General features: G+C 34.4%; 1 protein-coding gene across 1 annotated transcript in view; it reads left to right on the forward strand.

The window, feature by feature from the left end:
* LOC124540617 (neuromodulin) overlaps positions 1-26,874 on the forward strand; it is a 233,816-nt gene that overhangs the window by 146,436 nt on the left and 60,506 nt on the right. The window contains exon 3 of the mRNA XM_047118285.1: positions 747-938. Within this exon, the coding sequence (XP_046974241.1) occupies positions 747-938 (192 nt within the window). The remainder of the gene's footprint in view (positions 1-746; positions 939-26,874) is intronic.

Below are 26,874 nucleotides of genomic sequence, written 5' to 3' on the forward strand. Positions count from 1 at the left end.
TTTCCGTCATTTCACAAATGAGATACTTAATTAAGTTTTATAGAATAGCACAGTATGTACTATTATTAGTTTTGCTAACTGTTCTATTTATCTAAATAATCTAATTTTAAAGTTTATTAATTATCTCACTATAGGAAGTTATTAGTATTATATAGATAAGTGTGGTATTTTTCATAAAATGGTGAATTGTATTTCCACATTACTTTATGTCCGTTGTTGTAATTTCGAGTTATACGTATTTTAATGTCTTCCAAATTTAAAATGAAATGTTTCGGAATTGTTAATACGATATATGTACTTACATTTTTTACTTGGTGGTAGGGCTTTGTGCAAGCCCGTCTGGGTAAGTACCACCCATTCATCATCAGTTATTCTACCGCCAAACAACAGTACTCGGTATTGTTGTGTTCCGGTTTGAAGGATGAGTGAGCCAGTGTAACTACAGGCACAAGGGACATAATATCTTAGTTCCCAAGGTTGGTGGCGAATTGACGATTTAAGGAATACTTAATATTTCTTACAGCGTCATTGTCTATGGGTAATGGTGACCACTTACCATCAGGTGGCCCATATACTCGTCCGTCAATCTATACCATAAAAAAAAAGAAAAAAAACAAGAACATTCTTACAAGAATACTAGAAATGCTAGAAGATCTTATGGTTCACAACAAATGAAAAAATCTAACCTCAGAACTATTTCAAACATAAGCTGTACAAATTATTAATGATTGTCATTTGTTTCACAGAGGAGAAACAAAAAGAACCTGCAGGGGAGTGCAACGACTCAGAAGCAGAGGCTGCGACGAAGATCCAGGCGGCGTTCCGGGGTCACCAGACGAGGAAGTCCATAAGTATGAAGGCGAACAAGCCGAACCAGGAACCGGAGCCGGAACCAACGAAGTCTGAGCTCGAGGCTGAGTTCCGAGCTGATGATAAAGGTTAGTCTTCATTTTAGTAAAAAAAAAAAAAATATTCCAACAAAATATTAAACCGACTTCAAAATAAGAAATACTTAGCGAACTCAAAATAAAGGAGTATATAATCTATGACACTATTCGAGATTTTATGGAAGTTTACACTGTTTCATATGTTGAAGTATACTTAACTCAAATTGAATGTGATCTTCTCAATGACTTTTGATTTTCGAGAAATTCGTGGACAAAAATACAAACTACACTTACGAATTTAAGCGCAAACGATAATCTCGATGCGTATTTTAGTTTTTGAGAAATTCGTTGACAAAGATATACTTACGAAATTATGACATGTGTTTGTAAGCCTAAATGGATCGTACTCAAATATAATTCAATTCTAACAATGTTACATATCTGATAACCTTCATCTTTTAGAAGTCGGTCAGCCAACTCTATGCCACTAAGTACAGACAGGGTAAGAAAACCTTTGTCAGTTTTCAAATTAATTCCGTTATCAAGTCTTAAACTCTTATTACCTTTTGAATCTAAACATCAAATCATTGCGACGCGATATGTCATTCTCGATCGGTAAAGCAGATTATCGCTCATACAGAGCACACGAAAATAGATCTTAAGGTGACGAACCTTTTTTACCCGACTGTACAAGAACACAGGTCTTTACTTGTCATTAGCGTGATGTTTGGCGAGTGTCAGACGTAAGTGTCACATGTACCGAGATAATAAAGTTGGAATGTTTGTTTTTGTTCTTTTGTAGACACTTCACAGTTCACACGTACACTTGCGACACTCACTCGACACTCGTGCGACACTTGTGCGACACTCTACCTAGATATATAAATAATCTAAATAGTGATGTAGATGATAATCTTATTTCAATATACGGTCCTGGCTCACCACTGGGCCATCTCAGCTCATACATATTAGTAGGGATACTTCGAACGAGATATAGCTTACACCTGACCCCTCTTAAAAATAAATGGATATGACATACCCATCTGTTATTCTAAAAAAAAACAATGATTTATATTCCAATGTAAACACTCAGTGAATCTCTAAAATATCAGATATCTGCAACTTATAATTAACAATGGTTTAATAATAAAACTGTTTGTTAAATTTTGTTTTTACAAAGCAATATGAAGCTATCAATCTTGAGTTCGATTAGTACATCTGTAAGATCAACTTTAATCTCTGATTATCGAAATAATATCAATTTAATTTAAAACAATACCGTCTTGACTTTTCTCGCAACTTAAAAGAAATGTATTAATGTTAATATTTCACATCTGTAATCAAATAGGTATATATTAGGTAACAAGGCTCAATAACAGAAGGAATGCCAATGACAAGAGCCCTTGTTATTGTGTCATTAAGATTACCGTAGCGGAAAACCCTATCTGAATTCCTTAGACAAGAAATACCGAGTAAGACGTTGTTCCTAAGAATATATCAAAATGTTTTTTTATTTAAAAAAAAAAACCTCTTGAAACATGTTTTATGGTTATTTAAATCATTACATAGTATAAAACAAAGTTGCTTACTGCTTTCTGTCTATGTATGCTTAGATGTTTAAAATTGTGCAACGGATTTTGTTGCGGTTTTTAAAAATAGAGTGATTCGAGAGAAAGTTGTTTGTGTGTAATACATTGACAAAATAGTAAAGAAACACTGATCATTTTGGAAGTTTCTAATGTGATGTCGTAAATAAACAAGTTCTGTAGTATATTTAGTATATGTATAGCACCCGTGTGAAGCCGGGGCGGATTGCCCTTTACTTATAAATTTTAATAAATTTGCTTGTTTTCCCACCCCAGTTTTGTTTTATTCGAAATAAACGATTTATTTTTAAATAAAGAATAAATTTTACGTCTTCAAATATTTTGAAATTTGATGTTAAATTTATTCTAACTTATCCCTTATGTATTTGAATGTAAATAAATTTACATAAATATATTCATATTACATTCTACTATATAAACAAACGTTTCTTATAATTTAACTTGTAGGAATACTTGTTTTGCCCCAGTGGAGATACGCAATGCGGTAACTGGCCTGAATATTTTATCAATTTTCTTTGAACTACAAATAAGTTTGTATTACGACTTCATCCTACTGGCAAGGCTGATTGTGTAACTGTAGTCCAAGTCTTAAATAATATAATTTAAAGTAAAACAAAGTCATTGAAACTACACCTTTACATATAATTGTAACTAAGCTGCGTCTACATTAAATAACTTTTGGAATATATTATTTTAATAATTATAACTTACGATCTACATTACGATATTTAGTTGAAGTCCTTTATAAGAATTTTAGTTATTACAGTGATTTTAGTCAACATATAGGAGACATATTACATATCTAATCCTTTTGCTTGGTAGGGCTTGGTTGACTTCCAAGCAGGATATTTTAATTTAAATAATTTGACTTTGTATTTTATAAATGTTAAAAAAGAGTAACTACTGAGTTTGTTGCCGGTTCTTCTCGGTAGATTCTACTTTCCGAACCGTTGGTAGCTTCACTTAATTGTAAAATGACGATTCAAAAATGCTTGTAAAAGCCTATTTGAATGGTGTTTATTTTGATTTAATTTGATTTGCTAGCTATTCTCGGTATGTTCCATCAACTCATCATATAGTTTAATGCCAAAAAGCAATATCCAGTACTAGGTGTCACCAGCTCGCGTTTTAGGGTGTTGGTTGTCACGTGTTGGGCATAAATGTAGCCATGTCCATACTTGAAGTTTAAGTTTCCATCACGCCAAATTTGAAAGAGCGACAGACAAAGTTATTTTCATATTTATAATATTAATACAGATTGTGTGTACCGGTTTGAAGGGTGATACAACTAGGGTATTATGTCCAAGGGATATAACATCTTAGCTTCCATTTTTGATGATGGTGCATTGGCTATGTAAAAAATTATTAATATTTTTTTGCATTAGTGTCTTTGTGGTGGTGACCACTTACCATCAGATGGCACATTTGCTGTCCACCTACGGATACCATAAAAATATAATAAAATTTATTAATCCCTATTTTAATGTTAATGTCGTTGTTATATTATTCTTTGTAAGATATAAAATTAGGCGTGAAACCGTTTTTTACATTTCATTAATAGCCTGTAAATTCCCCATTGCTGGGCTAAAGCCTCCCCTCCCTTTGAGGAGAAGGTTTAGTGCATATTACACCACGTTGCCTCAATGTGGATTGGTGGATACACATGATGCAGAATTTCTATGAAATTCGTCGCATGCTGGTTTCCTCGAGCACGAGATGAATTATAACACAAATTAAGCACATGAAAATTCAGTGGAGCTTGCCTGGTTTTGAACCCACGATCGGCTAATATGCACGCGTTCCAACCACTGGGCCATCTCGGCTCGTGAAACCGTGTCAGTTACTAATAGATGACGAGTTCATTTTATTTTATAACTTTTTCAGATAACTGGCTTCCAGAGACGTATGATTAATTTAATTCCAAGCGTGTTGTGTTTCGAAACAATTTAAATGGAAAAACGGGAAATGAAACCAAATCTGAACATAAATGAAAGGCACGTTTTAATTTGCATTTACATTTTTTTTCTATTTTTAAATCTTTGCAATTGATTAATCTTTGAATAAAAATGTAAAATTTAATTCTTGATAAATGAATTGGAACGATTGTATTTAAAGTCGATACTAGGAATTTCGTGTATTAAGAGGGAAATTTTAAATAAAATTATAATTGAACAGAGTTCTAAAATAGCATAAAATTTAGTAGTAATCATCATCAATCTAAGTCTTAAAAGTTCTTATATATATTAAACAAATATCTGAAATGGTGTCGAACTTCTTATATTTTTTAATATGTGGCAATCTTGACTTTATGAATAGGCACTTAATGATACGCTTATAAAATGCAGTTATATTAAAAATATGCTTAATTATGCTTATTGCTTTTCTGTTTCAATTCATTCTTGGTGCCCATAAAATTATTATAGTCAAAAGTAAAAACAATTGAACAACGCCGTGTTCCATATTGTTTTAAATAGAATATTACAAATACTCTATTTAATCTAATATTAATATTTACCCCTCTAATTACTACGACTTTTGATATCGCTATGCGTCCTATCATTGCATTATTGACGCTTCACATCCTCTCTTTTTATCGATATTAGAGATCAACTCACAATACGCGCCCCTCGACGATAAACTATATACTTTCATTAGTGTTAGTAATTAGTTTGACAAAAAAAGACCCTGCCGAGTTTCTTTTGCCGGTTCTTCATTAGGTCTGGCTGTTTCCATATCCGAACATTTTTAACTCTGCCGTTTCGTAAATTTAAATCGTTTGTAAAAAATACATTGTTAAAAAAAGCATATTATTCGATACAAGACTTTATAGATGATAAAAAAGCGTGGAGTTACTACCTGTTGACTTCCAAGCAGGATATATTAATTTAAATAATTCTATAAAATAACATGACTTTGTATTTTTAAATGTTGAAATAGAGTAACTACTGAGTTTCTTTCCGGTCCTCCTCGGTAGAATCAATTTTCCGAACCGGTGGTAGCTTCACTTAATTGTAAAATCAAGATTCAGAAGTGCTTGTAAAAGCCTACTTGAATAAAGTTTATTTTGTTTTTTTTTTTTTTATTTTGAACCGATGGTAGTGTTTCTTTGACTGTGAATAAGTATAATGCTTCCATATTGAATAAAGGAATTTGAGTTTGAGTTTGATGCTCATGTACGAAATCTTAGTGTTTGTGACTAACATAACAGTAGAGACAGCAAAACAATACAAAGTAGACAATAATAATTGATGCAATGAAATGATAGTTGATTATGAAGGGACGCGTCTGTGTGAGTGAAATTAGAAAATGTCTATACATCTTGGCATTTGATTTAACATGCATAAGATGCTTCTCTAAAAGGGATATGTTTCAAATACATTTTATATCAATGACGTCATCATATTTCTTATCAGTTTAGTAGTCAACAGACTACGTTGAGTTGAAACTTTGCATTGAATATTGCAATAACAAAACTAATGACCCGCCGTTTGTTCCAGAGAATTTGCTTAACTATCGATGAATTTAACAAGTTTATAAATTATGGACCAACGGGAGCGAGGCCAAGCTCTGGAATAGCTTCAATATTAATATCGTAGACACAGAGATAAATTGTGTTGGACGTTACGCAATTGGGCCCTTAGGTCTTAAATAAATGTTTTTATTTGTAGGATAAATAGAGGTTAGGTTTTTATCACAACGAGGCAAAAAGAAACGAGGTTGTAACAGTAAAATATTCTATACATATCTAACTAGTAATGACTGAAATTATTAAATGTACTGTCTGAGATTTACCTTCTAAGATATGGCAATCTATAGCAGTTTTTTACCATGTGCGACCCCTCTTTACAGTTTTCGCCGGCGGCTTTTTCGAACTGATACAACTTGGCAACGTTCAAGAAAAGAACCTTTTTTTTAAGGGCGCCAACGCACCTGCTAACCCCTCGGTCTTGCTAAAGTTCATGGGCGGTTCTTTGCACATATGCCATTAAAAATGTACGATTTGATCGATCGATATATTGTTGAATCGCAGTTGTATGTCAACAAAAATCTGAACATTCAAAGCGTTTCTGAATTACAGATATTTGTTTACCTTTTTTAATAGAAACAATTAAAATATATATTAATTAAAATTCAATTGTTCCTCTTTTGTTAGAAGAAATCAGAGAGGCCAATCCATTGATCAATTACCAAAAACATTATCTACATCTGTTTCTTCTTTGGGCTCTCAAAAGATTCAAATTGCCATTTAAGATAATAGTGTGTCTCCGCCTTATTTTACTTTAGCGCTGGTTTTTCTTTTGCAGTGTCGTTTATTTATTAACAGCGCTTCAGCAAGCCGAGCCTTTTAAATATTTACGCTGGGAAGTAATGCTGCGCTTGGACAGGAAATATTCAGAGTGAAATTGGATTATCTTGGTTTTATATGTATATTTAAATAGTTTTAATATACATACCTAGTTTCTTATATACATTTTTAACGTAGCTACGCCAGCTTCGTACAGGTGCAGTACTGATACTAAATATACTACAGAATTTGTTTATTTACGACATCATATTAGAAACTTCCGAAATGATCAGTGTTTCTTTGCTATATCGTCCGTGTATTACAAACAAAAAACTTCCTCTCGAATCACTGTATCTATTAAAAAAACTACACCAAATTCAATCAAAATCCGTTGAGTAATTTTAAAGATCTAAGCGTATATAGAACGTTATCCAATTTTTGTATAAGCTCCTAACTCAAGATTATTCTTTAATTTTATCCTGTAATTTTCTTAGTCAGATAATTTAGTCTTTATTACAATACGTTCAGCGAAAAACTGATTGATTTGTATAGAAACTGATCATGATGTAGTATTCAACACTGGTCATATATTCTACCAAAAGCAATACATAGTATTGTGCCAATGTGTAATGTTGGTGACAGCTATCCATCACGAGTCCCATTTGCCAGTTACCAAAAAAAATACATAAATGTCTACTAAATATAGATTGTCTTTCTTATTATAGAGATCCCAAATTTATGGTACAATTTCTTATAATAAGTGCTTATTTTGGGTATAATAAAGTAACAACTATTTAGAAAATAAAAAACCAGTAAAAAAAATGTTTATTCAGCTTATTTCGTCTAAACAGTAACGGTTGGAGCTTTCTTTTATGTGCAGCAGGGCACCTGTGCCAGAAGACACCGCTCTCCCATATCAATATCTTACATAAGCATATATTATAAGCGTGTGTTTGTGTGTGTATGTGTGTGTTGTATCATACATATGTTTGTACTATATAGATATATAGTAGATATAACAACAAAATTTGCTAACATTCAGATTATGTAGCCTATGTCTATGAATTCAAATAGTTTTCAATATTATTGTATGGATTTGTGACTACGTATAAAAACACAAATCCCGAGCCTATATATCAAAGCCTAGTTTCAGTCGATAAAGCGATTCCGTTCATATTGGATTTACCAGACCTATTTTAGAGTATAGATGGCAAATAGGAGGTTGATCTGATGGAAGTGACCTGCTTTTAGATGCAGGTCAGCCAGTATATCGAATTATGAAAACAGGAGAATAGAGGCACTAATGTAGACCCGTGCACTTGTGAATATACCTTTATATGTATGTCTACTGATAGTCGAGAATGGCGCTGACATAAATGGGTCAGGAGAATATCATCATTGACTTGTAGGGAAAAACTCTACGTTTACAACGAATTTAAAATAGCCTGAAAGTTCTCTTAGATTCAAGTAGGGTTGGGCTGATGAGAATTAATATTAATTGCTGATATTATTTTATTATGATTGTAAATAAAATTCGAGATTATTGTTTTAAATTTTAAATAAGTAAGTAGTAGTAAGTTTTACGGGTAGCGTTTAGTAGCGTGAGTTGATAAAGGGTTAGAGATTGTTCCCGTATTATGGTTTCCATCTGGATATCTTACGACTGAGATCCTATTGTATAATGTATGAGTTTGATTATTTAAAAAAATGCTATTAGTAATTTAAGGATTTTTTATGTAAAATTGCTATCGATGTTTTATTATTATATAATGAGACATTTTCGAGAATTTTAATGCCAATTACAACTCAATTTAAATTTAATTTTAAATTTAAAAATACTTTATTTTACACCACAAACAAAAAAAATAATGCTCTAAAGAAAAAAAAATATAAACATTTATTCATGTAAATTAAATTATTATTTATTTGAATTTTCGTAGCTTTAAAGGTAGGTAGGTAGATTTAAGGAATTTAAATGTTATACTTTCTAATTGGTATTATGTATCAGCTACTCATTAGTTATTTATACATTTTTTTGGTTTTTTTTTTAAATCAAAGGAGTGACGCGCCACTTGGTAGTAGGGCTTTCGCAAGCCCGTTTGGTTAGGTATCATCCAGTCATCAAATAACCAACTTACTACAACTTACAATGGGCGGACTTATGGCTAATTAGCCATCAGTTCCAATCAACCCATATAACCGTTTACCTTATAAATTTACTTATTCTTTCGTCAATGTATCACATGTTTTAACAGTAAAAGCCTATAAATAATGCAACGATGAGCTAAATCATACACTCCGTTTGAGGATTAAGTAAGGAGATCTTCTATACTAAACGACAAACTAGTTTTTAGTAATCATCATCATCATAATTTCAGCCGAAGGAAGTCCACTGCTGGACATAGGCCTCCACCAAACTTTTAGTAATACCTAACTCTAAGTCATAAGTTTTATATACGATATATGTACATAAAACTTATAAAGAAAGATGGATTGCCTCTGGGCGAAGATTTTAGTGTATATATAATTAAATAAGCAGACAAGACAAGCGTGTATTTCTTAACTTTGTACTTATATATTGAACTAGCGACTCGCCCACATATGAGCACAACTTCTAAATATAGAAAATGAGATATGTTTATTTGATGATATTTATGTACTAGTTTACAATCATTATAATTACATAGTATATAAACTAACATTACTGTGTATTTTTTACTACTGAGTTGCTTGGCGGTTCTTCTCGTTAGAATCTACTTTTCGAATCGGCGGTAGCTTCACTTAATTGTAAAATGACGATTCAAAAGTGTTCGTAAGAGCCTACTTGAATAAAGTTTATTTTGATATTTTTGAAAAAATAGAAACAAAGTCACTTAACGATATCTGTCTGGCCCTATATATGCTTAAGTATTCAAAATTACACAATTTGATGCTTTTAATGGATAGAGTTATTCAATAGGAAGGTTTATATGTATAAAATATGCAGAATAAAGTAGTGATGTCGTAAATAAACATTTTTTTTACTTACACGGTGAGTGCTATTTGAACCCTACAAGATACATCAAAATAATGTACTACAGTACTGTACACCGCGATGGTATATGTTTATCTCTTAGGGATAACCCACAATAACCATTTGTTTTTCCTTAACATTTTATGAGAAATAATGGCTCATTTTCGAAGCGATTAAGCAATACAGCATTAATCTTTCTTCAACAAAGCGTTAAATGTATAGTGTGTATTTCTTATATGTCAATATGGCCTTTACATCATGTTATTTAAATGAATATTTTCGAAGATATTACAGAAACACAGCGATTCGTATTGTTTATTGACAAAAGCTATGAATTTTGTATATAATAATATTATGTTGTATATTTAGTATCAATATTGTATCAGTGCGCAGTCGAGGTCGCTAGTTACCTGTAAATTATATTTATATTATAAATGCGAAAGTTTGTGAGGATGGATGTATATAGGTACATGTTATTACTCTTTCATGAAAAAACTGCTTAACGGATTTGGATGAAGTGATACAGCAATGTAGATCATACATTAGAATAACGCATAGGCATACAATTTATAATGATTTTATGTAATGTGGTCATAATATAACGATATATAAAGTACCCGTTCGAAGCCGGGCGGATCGCTAGTATATTAATTGAAGAGTACGAAATCTTTCCTTATGTGAAATAATTACCAATTTTTTTTATGAGATAGGTGGCAAACATGAAGGAGGCTCACCTGATGGAAAGTGACTACCACCGCCCTTGGACATCTGCAGTACCAGGGGGCTAGCAGGTGCGTTGCCGGCCTTTAAAAAAAGAGTACGCTCTTTTCTTGGAGGTTCTAATGTCGCATCGGTTCGGAAAAACCGGTTTTTTCAAAGTGGTTGTGCAAGGCAGAAAATGTCTAAGAAATCGCGCTGTTGTGGATTTTCGGACATCAAGGTGGTGCGGGTGAAACTTAGAATTTTGATGAGATGTCCGAAGGTGAAATTCAGCAGCTGGGACTAATCCGAGCAATTCCTCGGAACAGTCCCCGTGAAAAATTCGATAGAAGATGCAGAGTGATCCGACATCTCTACGCAAAGCCAAAGGATCAAGGAGATCGGAAAGGGCTTGATCGTCGATAACTCGAGCCGCTCTACGTTGGATGCGGTGAAATGGAAGGAGCTGGTACTAGGGAGCACCCGTCCAGTGGTGAGAGCAGTACTCCATGTGAGGAATTTGTACCTTGTAAAGCTGTGGAGATACGACAAGTGGTGTTTTTTTAGCGGTTAACGCGCAAGCTTGCGTCTTTTTGGGGTTGAAATGTACTAAATTTAGCCGGCCCCAGTTCGAGACTTCATTTAACGAAGACTCGATTTCAGACAGAAGTTTGTTCCGGTTTTCTTCGACGTTTTCGTAAATATAATATATAAATATTAGCGCTGCCGGTGTATAAGGTGTCAACGGTACTGTCGTCTGCATAGCAATAAATGTTCCCGATTTGCAACAAATCATTCATATGCAGAAGAAACAGGGTGATAGAACGCAGCCTTGTGGAACATCAGCATTGACGAATTTTAAGTCAGAGCCTGCACCGTCGACAACGAACTTGATATTCCGATCTGCCAAAAAGCTGGTAATCCAATTACATAATTTCCCGGGAAGCCCATAGGAAGGAAGCTTCGAAAGAAGCGCTTTGTGCCACATGCGATCGAAGGCCTTCGCTATGTCCAAGCTGGCTGCTAATGCCTCACTTCTTCTCAACTACTTCAGTCCATCTATAAGTAAGGTAAACTAGAAGATCACCGGCCGACGGAAACCGTACTGGCGGTCGCTAATCAGCTGGTTCTCCTCTAGATACCGCAGGAGCTGGCAGTTAATAAGGGAATCCATTACCTTGGAGAGCAAGGAGGCGATGGCTATAGGCCTATAGTTGGACGGATCTGATCGGTTGCCTTTTTTAGGGATTGGATGCAACAAAGCTGTCTTCCACGAGTTCGGGACGACGCCTAATGTGTAAGATTGCCGGAAAAGACGCGTTAAGACCGGTGCCAACTCGGGAGCACATGTCCATAGCACGATTGGAGGGATGCCATCCAATGTCCAAAGAAAGAAGTGTTTTACTAATTGCACTTTGCCGGAATTTAACCTCCGGCATCGTGGTATCATACTGCGGAATTGTTGGTGGAGACTTTCCTCGGTCATCCAGAATCGAGTTCGATGCTAAGAGAGAGCCTAATAGATCAGCTTTCTCTTTCGCGGTATGGTCCAACGACTCACCGTCCCTGTGCAGCGATGGAAAATAAGGCTGACAGATATTTCGTAAGACAGCCTTAGCGAGAGAACAGAATACTCGTGTCCCTGAAGGGAGGCACCAGTCTCTCGCCAATTCTGCCAATGTACTCCGTCTTCGCCCTAGCAAGCTCAGGCAGTGTACGTCCTGAGCATGGATGCCCAGAGAGGGATTCTCCACCGTTGTCGCTGATGGTACCCTCCTGGGGTAATTGAACCAAATTCTGCATAACCATCAAGTTTGAGGGGGTAACGCGGTAGCATAGCTACCACTTTACGCTCATTTTAAGTGAGAGAGTGGTACTTCCCCGGTGTGGCGGCCCATTCGGCTGTAACCGAAGGTATACAGCGTGGCACTACCACTAAAGATAGTATAGACGATGTTACTAATATACTCTACTTTCCATAGTTGAAACAATTTTTATAATAGGTTGAGTAGTTTCAGAGTCGAGCGATCAAATCTTCCTTTGTATAATATAAGTATAGACAAACATTTTGAGAGACACTAAAAGATAAACGAAAAATCACAACGAATCTTTTACAAGTTCTGTTTTCATATAAATAAAATTGTTTAAAGTTTTCGCGTTGGAGGTATGCCAAGTGGAAGGTTTCCGCACGATGTATTTTATTTACATTAACATTGATACGAAAGCGTATTTAAACTTGACACGTAAGATTTCCTAGTCAAGTTGAAATGTACATACCTATTTAATTCAACAGGGTTACTGTTACTAACGTGATTTTATCAAATCTGTGAATTTGTACTACAGATTTAGAATTGCTAGATTCCTACCCTGAGACATCTGACCAAGCGTGCTCGAAATTTGTACATTGCGCACTATTATTAGTATTACCTACTTGTAAATTGTTTTTTTTATGGTATAGCGTGGCGGACGAGCATATGGGCCACCTGATGGTAAGTGGTCACCATTACCCATAGACAATGACACTGTAAGAAATATTAACTATTCCTTACTTCGTCAATGTGCCACCAACCTTGGGAACTAAGGTGTTATGCCCTTTGTGCCTGTAGTTAAGTTACACTGGCTCACTCACCCATCAAACCGGAACACAATAGTACTGAGTACTGTTATTTGGCGGCAGAATAACTGATGAGTGGGTGATACCTACCCAGACGGGCTTGCACAAAGCCCTACCACCAAGTAAATAATGAAAAATAATTATGATGTTAATTTTAGAAAAGGGCGTACTCATTTCTTAAAGGCCGGCAACGCACCTGCAGGCCCTACGGTGTTGCAGATACCCATGGGCGGGGTAGTCACTTTCCATCATGTTAACCTGCTGCATTTTTGCCAGCAGCGTTTGCAAACGACACTAGCAAAAAATAATAATACGTCGGCGCTGCAAGACATGTTAATCATTCCTTATATGGCCAATGCACCAACCTTGGAAACTAATATTTGATGTTAGCTCACCCCTGAAACCAGAATACAACAATATTAAGTTGAATTTGGTTATTTGATGACTGGATGTTACCTAACCAAACAGGCTTTCTAAAGACATATTACCAAGTAACCTGTCACTTCTTTGAGTTAAAAAAACCCAACATAATATATAAATAACTTCTCAGTAGCTGATACATAGTACCAATTAGAAGGTATAACAATTTAAACTCCTTTAATTAGCTATGTAAATTCAAATAAATAATAAAGTTACATAATAACAAAAATGGCGGCTGATACATTTTAATGGTATTCCTACTACTTAATTTGTAAGTACCAGGGTCGCAGAACACTTGAGGATACTTGTGACATCCTTAACAATGGTATTCGTTAGAACCTTGGGACTTTGGAGAGTCTCGATTGCTTTTAAAAGGTACGGTCTATTCACGTTCGATAAGGGCTTTCGATCGTTACATTTTAATATAAATACTTGAATTGGTTATTATTTATTACGTGGAGTCTTTGTGTTTGTTTACTTTGTTCATGGTTCTTAGAAAAATTACAAATATTCCTATATAAATAATCAAGTTAAGTTTAAAAATTAAATACTCGCTCCGAAACAGAGCTGAGATGGCCCAGTGGTTAGAACGCGTGCATCTAATTTCATCGAAATTCTGCCACACGTGCATTCCACCAACCCGCACTGGAATAGCGTGGTGGAATATGTTCCAAGCCCTCTCCTTAATAGAAGAGGAGGCCTTATCTCAGCAGTAGGAAATTTACAGGCTGTCACTTTCAACAGAGCTAATACCTCCTATATTTTTTGATGACTAAATTTGGAGCTGAAACCACCATTACTTTCCAGTGGTGTGTTCTGTTTTTAATCTTTTGTATAGATCAGAAGAAAAAATATACATTTAAATTAATACTTTTTTTTTTAATATTCAAGTTGCAATTTTGACTTATATTTAAAAACTTGTTCGCCTTTGCATTATGCAATATGAGTTAAAATTACTGCAAATAGTCATGTACATTACTTCCTTACGGGAATACGTGCAATTACCAATAACCATGTATATAGCACGCACAAATACACACACTTAATTTTACAATGGTTCTGCAAATGTAAGCAAGAAATATTACCATTATTTTGCGTGTAACTGTTAGTATTCCAATTTCGTTTGGCAAAACCAAATGCCAAGTTTCAAATGCCAAGAATATCAACAGCCAAAGAAAACGAAATCCATTTTATATGTTTCTGTATACATATATAGCATAATAAAACATACAGCTTGCAATTTACACTGTCTACTTTTCACATGCGATTTATTTCCACCACGATAGTTTGTATTTCTTAACAACCCATTTTGTGTGCAATAGCGCAGCAAAAATCAGACAAATGTTTATCGTATATTAGTTCTTATGTTCTGTGTGTTAGAGTGTATTGTTAAGTGATACTTCATGTGATATATTACATTATGCTTTTGTATCTATTGTTGTAGTATTAGTATTCGTTTGAAATATGTGGTGTCGATGGACTTGTTATATGAGATAGTAAAGTTATCGTAGTTCGCTGTTTATTGCGTTTTTAGTTTATTTATTTTTTAATTTATATGCTTCTATTTCTTCATTGGTTATCAAATTTATTTTTTACATCATTGTTGTTGACTTGTTGGGTTTTGTGTAATCCCGTCTGGGATACTACCCACTCATTATAATTATATTCCACTGCCAATCAGCAATATGCAGTATTGGTATTCGTTGTGTTTCGGTTTAAGGGGTGAATAGTAGTGACTTCTTCCCATTAGCTAGTCCTTTTGCCCGACTGCCTACCGATTCCAAAAATTAAAAAAAGAGCATGTTCATGTCTCACGATTGAAGGGTTCTGTGTCATTATATAGATAATGATACGGTTTTTAAAGAAAAACAGCAAAAAAATCATAATTACCTATATGGAATTGACATATGGATTATTCACTTTTTTAAGAATAAATTAATAGAATCTGTTAAAATTTAAACTACACAACTTTCTACAAGGGTTTAACAGATACCAGTTGATAGACGTTCGAACACCGGATTCTTGGCAATAGGATCCCGATTCACCCTTTCTGATCGGAACCCTAAAAGTAAAGAGATACATGCATACAGCTTAATACTGTACACTAGATGTATTTACCAAACATTTATATCCTAACATATAACTCATTTGGTAAATGTGGCTTACGTTTCTCGTCAACATGACTTTTGTAACAGCCTGTAAATTACCCACTGCTAAGGGCTAACGCCTCCTCTTCTATTAAGGAGAGGGTTTGGAACGTATTTCACCACGCTATTGCACCAATGCAGGTTGGTGGAATGCACCTGTAGCAGAATTTGCGATGAAATTAGACTACACCGCCAAGCTCGAGATCAATTATAAACACAAATTAAGCACATATATATATATATATATATATATATATATATATATATATATATATATATATATATAGTGGTGCATGCCTGGGCTTGAACCCGAAATCATCGGTTAAGATGCAGGCATTATAACCACTGGGCCATCTCAGCGACATGACTTTTGGCGACATCTCACATAATCATCGTAATATTTCAGTCAATTCACACAAAACCCTAATGAATTGCAAACCTAATCTTCCTCATAAATTACTGCGTCTTTCCGTGAAGGCCCTACGAGTCCGGTACTTAATAATAATAATACCAACATATGTATCGCACGCCGAGGGACAATTACAGTAAACACATGAATTAATACTAGCTGTGCCCGCGCCCTTGCACGCGTTTGAATTTAACAAAAAAAAATATTGTAGACTATGTTACTCCTTATTATATCAGTTATCTATCTAGCTAGTGAAAGTCCAGAGATTCGCCGAAACAAACAGACAAACAGACAGAATTTGTAAAAAATGTTATTTTGGTATTATGTACCGTGTAAAAAGGACTATTTTAATATTACAAATAGACACTCCAATTTTATTATATGTGTAGATATGATGTTGGAAAAGGCGGCTTTATCGGTTAACGCGATCTATTTTTTGAGTTCCTCGCTTTCAGACAGAATTACAAATATATTTGGAGAGGTGGGTTTCTTCTTCCAATGATTTTTTTTTAAATTTCGAATTAGAATTTGTAGTTTTCCACGCAAGATAAGTAATAATTCAATTTCATTATTAATAATCTATGTAACTGTGTCGGAAAAAGTAACTACTAGTATCTTATCTGTACAATCTTTTCCGAACCAGTGGTTTTAAATTCAAATCAACAATTGAAGGGTGCTCTCGTATCATGTTGTTACAAAAATATTTTCTTTTTTTTTTAATTTTTATGTCCATCAATTTATTATCTTTGCCTGTTTACGGTACTGCACAGCATGGTTGCCTGGTAACGTGTCGGGCGGGAATGATAGCATCCGATACGGCGCGCAGTTTGTGAAAATACCGGATATATCGTAATATCCGCCTCCCCGCCATCTCTTGATTGTATTTCACACGGCTTTCTATTGCCGTGAATTCATTTGTACGGTTTCCTTGTAATACTCCGCGGAGTGTTTTGTATGTTATCTGTTTTAAATATATAAAATAATATGCGTGAGATGGCCCAGTGGTTAGAACGCGTGCATCTTAACCGATGATTGGTTCAAACCCAGTCAAGCACTACTATATATATGTACTTAATTTTTGCTTATAATTCATCTCGTGCTCGGCGGTGAAGGAAAACATCGAGAGGAAACCTGCATGTGTCTTATTTCATCTAAATTCTGCCACATGTGCATTCCACCAACCCGCATTGGAACAGCGTGGTGGAATATGTTCCAAACCCTCTCCTTAATGGAAGAGGAGGCTTTATCTCAGCAGTGGGAAATGTACAGGCTGTTACTTTACTTTTTATGCGTCAGTTCTTTCATATACTAATAAAATCATATCATCTATATCAATATTATAAATGTGAAAGTAACTTTGTCTGTCTGTCGCTCTTTCACGACCAAACCACTGAAACGAATTTGATGAAATTTCGTATGAAGCAAATTTGAACTTCAAAAAAGGACATTGGGTACTTTTTTGCCTAACACATGACAACCAAACGCCTAAAACGCGAGTGACGCGGCGGGTACAACTAATCTTATCATAAAAGGCGATTTTTGTCCCAGTGATTATGAGACGATAGCTGCATATAAAATTTGGTTATGGTTTCACCTCATCTTCAGCCGTGGACGTGCAGAAAAATGAAGATGACTCACGATTACAATTTAAAAAAATATTATGATTTAACAAGGAATTAATTGAAGGAAGGAATTGAAAGAAAATCAGAAAAAAATGAATGGCCGGTAAGAGACAGAGAGAGTGAGAGGGGGGGGGATAGAGAAGTATAAGATTTTAAAATTAATATAGTCATTTTTATTATTACAGTTATTTAATACTTCCCTTGTTTTTTTAAGTTGGTTTAGCTCGATATTTCGACATTATTTACAAATGTCTTGTTCACGAGACTCCATCCACTTAAAAGAAAAAAACATGGTAAGTAAATATCCCGCATTGAATAACTGTAATAAACGTAAAGTACTTCGATATTTAAAAAAAACTACAATTTAAAGGGAACTAATACATATGTAATATAAAAACTGAAAAACATTAAGAAAATTTCATTCAGAAGGCACCTTTCGAATTTGACTCGCCAGCTCCTAATACCGCCTAAGTTCGTTTTATATACTGCACGACACAATTTAGATGTAGCGTCAGCAAATTCAATAAAACCGATTACTGCTTACACAACCAATAGAAATAGCTCCCAATCGCGCCATTCGTCGCTATTAGTCGCTGTAGATTTTCGCGTCAGTTCAATCCGAGAAAACAAGTGCATGTAAATCGACGTGTCAAATTGACGAATATATTGGATCTTATGATATTACAAGTTATAACGTTAGTGTAAATATCATATTTACATAAGAAATAAATATTGATAATTTTAGATAGCGTACTCAATTCAGATGTGATCGGTTTTACGAATTTTGCCGATGCTACATTTAAGTTGTGTCGTACTATATCAGTAAATGCCTTAAGTTAAGATATAAGAGTGTACGTACTCTGTACACCGATCACGTCCCCTTGTCGCCGAAGAGAATTATTGGCTGGCTTTTGGCAAAATATCAAAGTGAATTCTCAACGGTCGGAGATAATGGCCAGTCGAAGGAGTTTTTATTGCATTTTATAGTAAAGAATACATAGCTTTAATGGAATAAGACAGCAACCGTTCTGTGAGAGCTATAACGGTCTTCTCATATAATCTGTTCTGTCTTCGCGGGGTTGAAATGAGGATACTATCGTGAAAAATATTTCACAAATTATTTGTATGTATTTAAAAAATATTTTAATTAAAAAAAAAATGTTTTAAAATATTAAGCAGTGCCGAAGAATTAATAAAAGTGTGAAATATCTATCTGATCGAAAATTAAAAAAAAAACAATATGTTAACAATAATTCCAGAATATGCAGTGCGTTTCGGAAAAGATTTTAGTGTATTATACATAGTAATAAGGCTTTGTACAAACTTGTCTGAATAAGTACCAACCTCTTATCATATATTATGCTACCGTCATAAATCAATATTTAGTATTTTTGTGTTTGAATTGAAGGGTGAGTGAGCCAGTATAAGAACAGCTCAAGGGACATAACGACTTAGTTCCCAAAATTGGTGGTGCATTGGTTATATAACCACGTTCTACGTGTGCCAAAAAATTACTGTACACAACGCCTGCCTGGATTTGCTTGTAGTTTAAAATTTTATTTTATTGTTTCATAAAACAGGGTAATTAATTTAATTACTAAAAGAGGCAGATAATCTCCCTCCTCTCCCTTTGAGGAAAAGTTTTGGAACATATTCGACCACGCTGTTCGAATTCGGGTTAGTGGAATACACATGTGGCAGAATTTCTATGAAACTAGACACACGACTGAAAGATGAATTTTAAACACAAATTAGGCACATGAATATTTAGTGGTGCTTGTCTGGTTCTGGACCCGCAATCATCGGTTAAGATACACGCGTTCTAACATGAGTCTTAAAATTTAATTAAAATCTTGAATTATTTCACACCCAACAAAGAATAGTCCACCCAACAAACAATAGTAGAAACCGAGATGGCCCAGTGGTTAGAACTCGTGCATCTTAACCGATGATTTCGGGTTCAAACCCAGGCAAGCACCACTGTATATATGTGCTTAATTTGTGTTTATAATTCCTCTCGTTTTCAGCGGTGAAGGAAAACATCGTGAGGAAACCTGCATGTGTCTAATTTCATTGAAATTCTGACACATGTGCATTCCACCAACCCGCATTATAACAGCGTGGTGGAATATGTTCCAAGCCCTCTCCTAAATGAGAGAGGAGGCCATTAGCCCAGTAGTGGGAAATTTACAGACTGTTACTTTACTTTTTTTTTTACTTTAAAGAATAGTTGAGGTAGAGGAACTCTTGGTTCATAGCTATTAACCGGTGAAATTTCATCTGCATTAATTGTGTTTATAATTCATCTCGTTACCGAGGGGGGAATAGCGGGACAGATGAAAGGATCTTCATCCGCTTGAGTTATATTTCCGTATAATCCGTTTCAGTTCACGCTGTAGGCAACATGACGGATAAATTTTAAATTCAGAACACGAACGAGTAATCATGTATTACTAGTCGGTAGCTCGCGATACTTCGCGTTTATTCAACAGATTTTTTATATTGTTTTTTTTTTTTTTGTTATATATGTACAGCGGCCAGTAATTTTTTTTCCGCTCTCTTAAATTAATTCTTTGTTAAATGGAAATGCTTTTTAATTTTATCCACAAAATAAGTCCATAACCGATCTTCTGCGTGCAGTCGATTTTCATCCGAATGTTTGTGTTCTCGTAACCACTCAGAGAAAAATCAGCTTGCGCCATTAATATATAAGATTGGTCTTTAGTTGATTGATTAATATTGGTTCTTCTTGTTGTAATTATTTATGCCAAGAAAGTGGTAGTTTAACATTTTATATAATTGCGATTCAAAATACTTGTGTACCTGAATAAAGTATTGTGTTATTGTGCTTGCATATGATATCAAGTAACGTTATTTTTGCAAACCTGGACGTAAGTAAAAATTTTCATGTGCAGATATTTGTGTCCCGCCAAAAGGCGAATGCATTTTAACAGCAATCTGACAGCTTGACGTAAGTTGGGAATGTGTCATTTTTTTGTGTAATAATAACGGCCTTACTTATAAACGTATAGTTAAATAATGATATATATTTATCTCTCTCTCTTTTATTGGTAATACTCAGTTAGCTTTGCTCGTCTGTCAAACCATATTACAAAAAAAAAAATTAAAAATAGACCGTGATCGATTTGATTTTGTTTACTGAGCCGCTACTTAAATGAACGCTCTTAAACATGCTTACCCTTAACAATATATATACTATGCTACTTATTCCATCCAACAAATTGTAAAAAATAAATAAAGAAGGGTCTATAAATTGCGTGCTCGTAAATTTGAATTATGGCTTTAATAAAATGTTTATTATCTTTAATAAATTAAATTAAATGTGTTTTTTTATAGCTGCTATTCTGTAAGAATTTACTTTAAGCTTCACTCGAGAACCGTTGAAAACCGACTTACGGTATTACCGTCATTATGCGATTTGTTATAAATATACTTTAAGTTATATAATTACTAGAGGAAAACCCTTTACTTGGGTAAAAAACAACTAAACAACTTTAAATATACTAACAACCGTACACTGCATGAAATGATTATTTGGAACACACTTTCTGAACGCACCCGTAAACGTCAAACATGGCCGCCCGTTGAAATGTCATGTCATTGAATCGAGATATAGTACGACACAAATTAGATGTAGCATCGGAAAATGGAATGGAATGAAAATAAAACTGATTACTGTCGATTTACACAACCAATAGAAATAGCTCACTATCTCGTCATTCGACGCTATTCGTCGCTATAGATTCACGCGTCAGAGAAAGCAAGTGCATGTAAAACGACGAATATATGGTCATATGATATTACAAGTTATTACGTTTGTGCAAAGATCATATTCGCATGAGAAATAAATATTGATAATTTGGGATAGCGTACTCAATTCGGATGTGATCGGTTTTACGAATTTTGCTGATGCGACATCTTAGTTGTGTCGTACTATATTTCGATATTAAATATGTATTTAATGTCGGAGTATCTCGGATCAATGAATTTTATGGAGATATGTACTAAAAATCATTATTTTATAACGATCTATAATAATGAATAGGTTTCGATCGGGTCTATCCTGCACGAATTATTAATATAGATTATTATAGTCAATGTCATATGATATTTGCTAATATTCTTCATTTTACGGTTAGTTTCAAATTTCACATTAACAGCCTGTAATTTAACCATTGCTGGGCTAAGGCCTCTTCTCCTTTTGAGGAGAAGGTTTGGAGCATATTCCGCCGCTCTTGAGTATGCGGGTTGGTGGATAGAGATGTGGCCAAATTTCGTTAAAACTAGGCAAACACATGTTTCCTCGTGGTGTTTTCCTTCACTGCCGTGCACGAATTGAATTATAAATACAAATTAAGCAAATGAAAATTCGGTACTTGTCCGAGTTTGAACCCGCAATCATCGGTTAAGACGCACGCGTTTGACCTCTCCGCGTCCTAGTTACACAATAATTATTTTATGTATTCACATAAGGCTATTAGCGAGTTCTTTGTACAATGTTACATAACTCAATAATGAATTCATCCAGGCATACACGCGGTTGTGTATCTCGGTAACAGGCATACACCTAGGGGCGGTATTGCGGTCAACGAACTCCCACCTAGGTTGGAATTTCCTAGCTAGGCTGAAATATAAATGCCTTTTTTGTTTATTCGTACATTCCATTTTAATTAATCCACCTGGAAATAGTATATGAAATAAATACTATACCGTACTAAATTATTTTACAATAACAGATAGCTTTCAGATTTTTTTAAAAATAATCTGCATACATTTTCTATTTCTTCAGAACACGATCGCACAATTATAATAGCATCGCTTAGACTACTAAATATCCAGACGTAAATTAAATTGTTCTTAAAAAAGCGTTAAGAACACATACATAACATGTATGTATTTTCGATGCACACATATGTGTATCACACACACACACCAATCTTTCAATGATATAAAATGTTCAACAATAACAAACAACAACAACAGCCTGCCTGCAAATTACTCACAGCTGGGCTAAGACCTCCTCTCCCTTTTAGGAGAAGGTTTAGAACGCATTCCACCACGCTGTTTAATTTTTAATGTGGGTTGATGAAATACACATATTATTAAAATTTGACACATGCAGGTTTCCTCACAATGTTTTCCTTCACCGCCGAGAACGAGATTAATTATAAACACAAATTAAGCATATGATAATTCAGTGGTACTTGCCTAGTTTTGAACGCACAATCGTTGGTTAACATGCATTCTAACCACTGGGCTATCTCGCATAAAATGTTCACACATATAAAATTAAATGATACATTTTATATATATGTATAATGTATATGCTGTAAGAGTAACGCTAAGTCTTCGATAAATTCAATTTAGTCCACTCGGCGAGAAAATTTTTACAGCCAGTGTGCACGCGACTCTAAACGAATATAGTGTGGAATGGGTTTAATGTTACTTCTATTCTTTGATTGTTACCCTTCATGCTTTTGCTTTGAAGATATGATATAAAATAATCATTGTGTAGTAATAATATCATAGTGAGCTGAGATGGCCCAGAGGTTAGAACACGTACATCTTAACTGATGATTGCGGGTTCAAACTTAGACAAGCACCGCTGATTCATGTGCTTAATTTGACTTTATAACTCATCTCGTGCTCGTCGGTGAAGGAAAACATCGTAAGGAAACCTGCATGTGTCTAATTTCATCGAAATTCTGCCACATGTGTATCCCACCAACCCGCATTGGAACAGCGTGGTAAAATATTTTCCATACCTTCTCCTCAAAGAGAGAGGAGGCCTTTAGCCCAGCAGTGGGAATTTACAGGCTGTTGTTGTTGTTGTTGAGTGCATTTAGTGGAAATGAGAATCAAACATTATCATTATATACACTGATACATAATCTCCCACTGTTAAGTCTCTCATATAGAGGTTTTGTACTGCTCCCATCAGCTGTTCCGGTGCGGCTTGTTGGATGCGCATATAGCAGAAATTTATTTAAATAAGACATACGCAGGTTTCTTCACGGTGTATTGCTTCAACACTGAGACAATATGAGTATCATAACGTTATAAACAAATTACTTTTAAAGACAAAAATAAAATATATCACCATTTATAACAGCAAATAAACTTCAGGAAGGTCTCCTAGTAATATATGATAAATATTTGTAAAATAAAGAACATAATATTAGGAACACTTTCAAAGATCAACAACAACAACAGCCTGTAAATTCCCACTGCTGGGCTAAAGGCCTCCTCTCCCTTTTGAGGAGAAGGTTTGGAACATAATCACCACGCTGTTCCAATGCGGGTTGGTGGAATACACATGTGGCAGAATTTCTATGAAATTTGTCACATGCAGGTTTCCTCACGATGTTTTCCTTCACCGCTGAGCACGAGATGAATTATGAAGACAAATTAAGCACACGAATCAGCGGTGCTTGCCTGGGTTTCAACCCGCAATCATCGGTTAAGATCCACGCGTTCTAACCACTGGGCCATCTCGACTCACTGGGCCATCTCGACTCTATGAAACAAAATGAACATAAAACTCAGGTTTGAAACCATAATCTAACATTCTAACCACGTTGTAACCACTGGGCCATCTCGACAGGGCCATTACAAAGATCATTTTAACAGTTTTAATTTAATGCGAATTTAAAAGCCATTGGAAGTGTAAGATTTATGTACAAATCATTCCTGATGCTGACGGTAACAAGATTTCCAACATAATTTCCCATTTAATATTGTTTTCTCGGTGAAAAATGAACCCGCCATCTTGACACTAATGGAGGCATAACGGGTTGTCGAATACTTACATTCAATAAAGCTATTATTCAAAAGTTCCAACTGTTAATGGCAGATTGATATCATCTTATATATTACTTGGAAGTGAATGGTACAACTATTGAGGTATACCATTCAGCTACGAACTATAGGTGGACAGGTAATATGTTCTTTATTTTGTTTTTTTTTTAATAAAATTTTTATAGCTATATAGGTAGCTTCACATAATTGTAAAATGACGATTCAAAAGTGCTTATAAAAGCCTACTTGAATAAAGTTCATTTTGATTTTGATAGTATATAAGACAAGTATATAAGACACCGTCTTTTCATTTGAGATTGCTGATGATTGAATCTTAAAAATAATTAATTTAACAATGCGGAAAAAAGTATTTATTTTGTTAATACTAAAACACTAACATTTGTTTTGTATATACGATGCTGTTATGTATATGTCTTTAACATAGATACAATTAATATAACTCAGGAGTAATCAACTAAGAAACAAGTGATGTTAGTTTCATTTCAATATATCAATATTTCAAACGAGATACCTTCGGCAGGCTTCTATGAACAAAAAAAATGTATGTATTCGCCTTTTGTTCTCTTTGTAAATAATACACGAATAGAAATTCGTTAAGCCAATTCTATTACGGTCAGTTAAAAAGAGGATCGGACACGGAATTGCGAACTAGTCAAAGTCAAAGATTGAAAAGATTTAGTTCGGAACAATACACGCATGTCACTCGATGGACGAGGATGGATTCATTCATTCATTCATCGTCGCTGGAGGATTTAAAAATTTAAATTGGAACGACTATTTTCTAAATGCGTTCTATTTTTAAATTTGACATCTTTTTCTTTTTTGACTTATAGTACGACACAAATTAGATTTAGATTAAACCGAATACTGTCGTTTTACACAACCAATAGAAATAGCTCCCTATCGCGCCATTCAACGCTATTCGTCGCTATAGATTTTCGCGTCAGTTCGACCCGAGAAAGCAGATCGACGTGTCAAAATGACCAATATATTAGATCATATTCACAAAAGAAATAAATATTGATAATTTGGAATGGCGAACTTAATTCGGATATGATCGGTTTTACTTTTGCTCATACTACATCTAAGTTGTGTCATATGAGCAAATTTACAACTCAATAGAAGAAGTATAAGTCACTCTTCATACGATTTGTGATATGTAGCTTCATTTAAAGGGATACGCTTTCTAATATCACATGATATAATATTAATATTCTACATACTACTTAGTTTATATAATCAAACTATATGAATCCATATTTCAAACAAATATATTATTTCTTTTCATATATAACAATTTCCACTTACATATTGCCAATCGCTTTAACTTATAATTAACGTACTCTTTGAGGGTACTTTTAAAATTAGTTATAATTTTTAATTAAGTATAGTCAACTATTCAGCGAAACTTAAGCAAGCAAGTTTGCGCCACATCGTTAGGGCCGTCTTTGAGATGAGCTATCAAACTTATTGAATACTTGTAGTACTAGTACTAGTAGTATTACATCAGTAGTGCAGTAGTACATAGAAAAGTTGAGAACACGTCGAATAAATTAGTGCCCAATTGTTATAACCGACAATTGAGGGTTCAAACCGAAACAAGCACGACTGAATTTCCATGTCCTTAATTTGTGTTTATAATCGTAAGCAAACCTGAATGTGTCTAATTTCAATGAAATTCTGCCACATGTGAATCCCAAAAACCCGCGTTCTAGGAGAGCGGTGGAATGTGGTCCAAAACCTCAAAGGAAGAGGAGGCCTTAGTCCAGCACAGGGTAATTTACAGGTTGTATATTTTGTATGAAAGCACTATGACGTTTGGCTATGATAATTAAAGTTGGTTCCTTCAGTTCTTTCGTCTTAATAAATCTAGATATATAAATAACCTACGTATAAAACAATTTTAAATTAGTTTAAGAAATGTTTTCCTTAATGGAGCGAGCTGAAAATGATTAATATTATTACTTTCGTTTCGTTTAAAAGCGTTGATAGTTCAATGAACTCTACGGAACGATTCTAGCACAAAAGCTTTGTTGAAGAGGAAAATATTCACAAAAAATATATTTGACAAAATGTATGTATTTCATTTTTATTTCCGCTAAGAAATCCTTAAAAAGAAAAGCAAAAAACTCGGTTACATTGTTAGTGAATTATTAAGATCAATTTATAATTTACTATTAGATGATAAAAAAGTTTGGAATTAATACCTGTTGACTTCCACGCCGGATGTGTTAATTTATATAATTGTATTAACTAACATGACTTTATATTTTTTAAATGTTGAAAAAGAGTAAGTACTGAGTTTCTTGTTGGTTCTTCTCGGTAGAATCT

This window comes from Vanessa cardui, chromosome 26, assembly GCF_905220365.1.
Source record: "Vanessa cardui chromosome 26, ilVanCard2.1, whole genome shotgun sequence".
Classification (NCBI taxonomy): domain Eukaryota; kingdom Metazoa; phylum Arthropoda; class Insecta; order Lepidoptera; family Nymphalidae; genus Vanessa; species Vanessa cardui.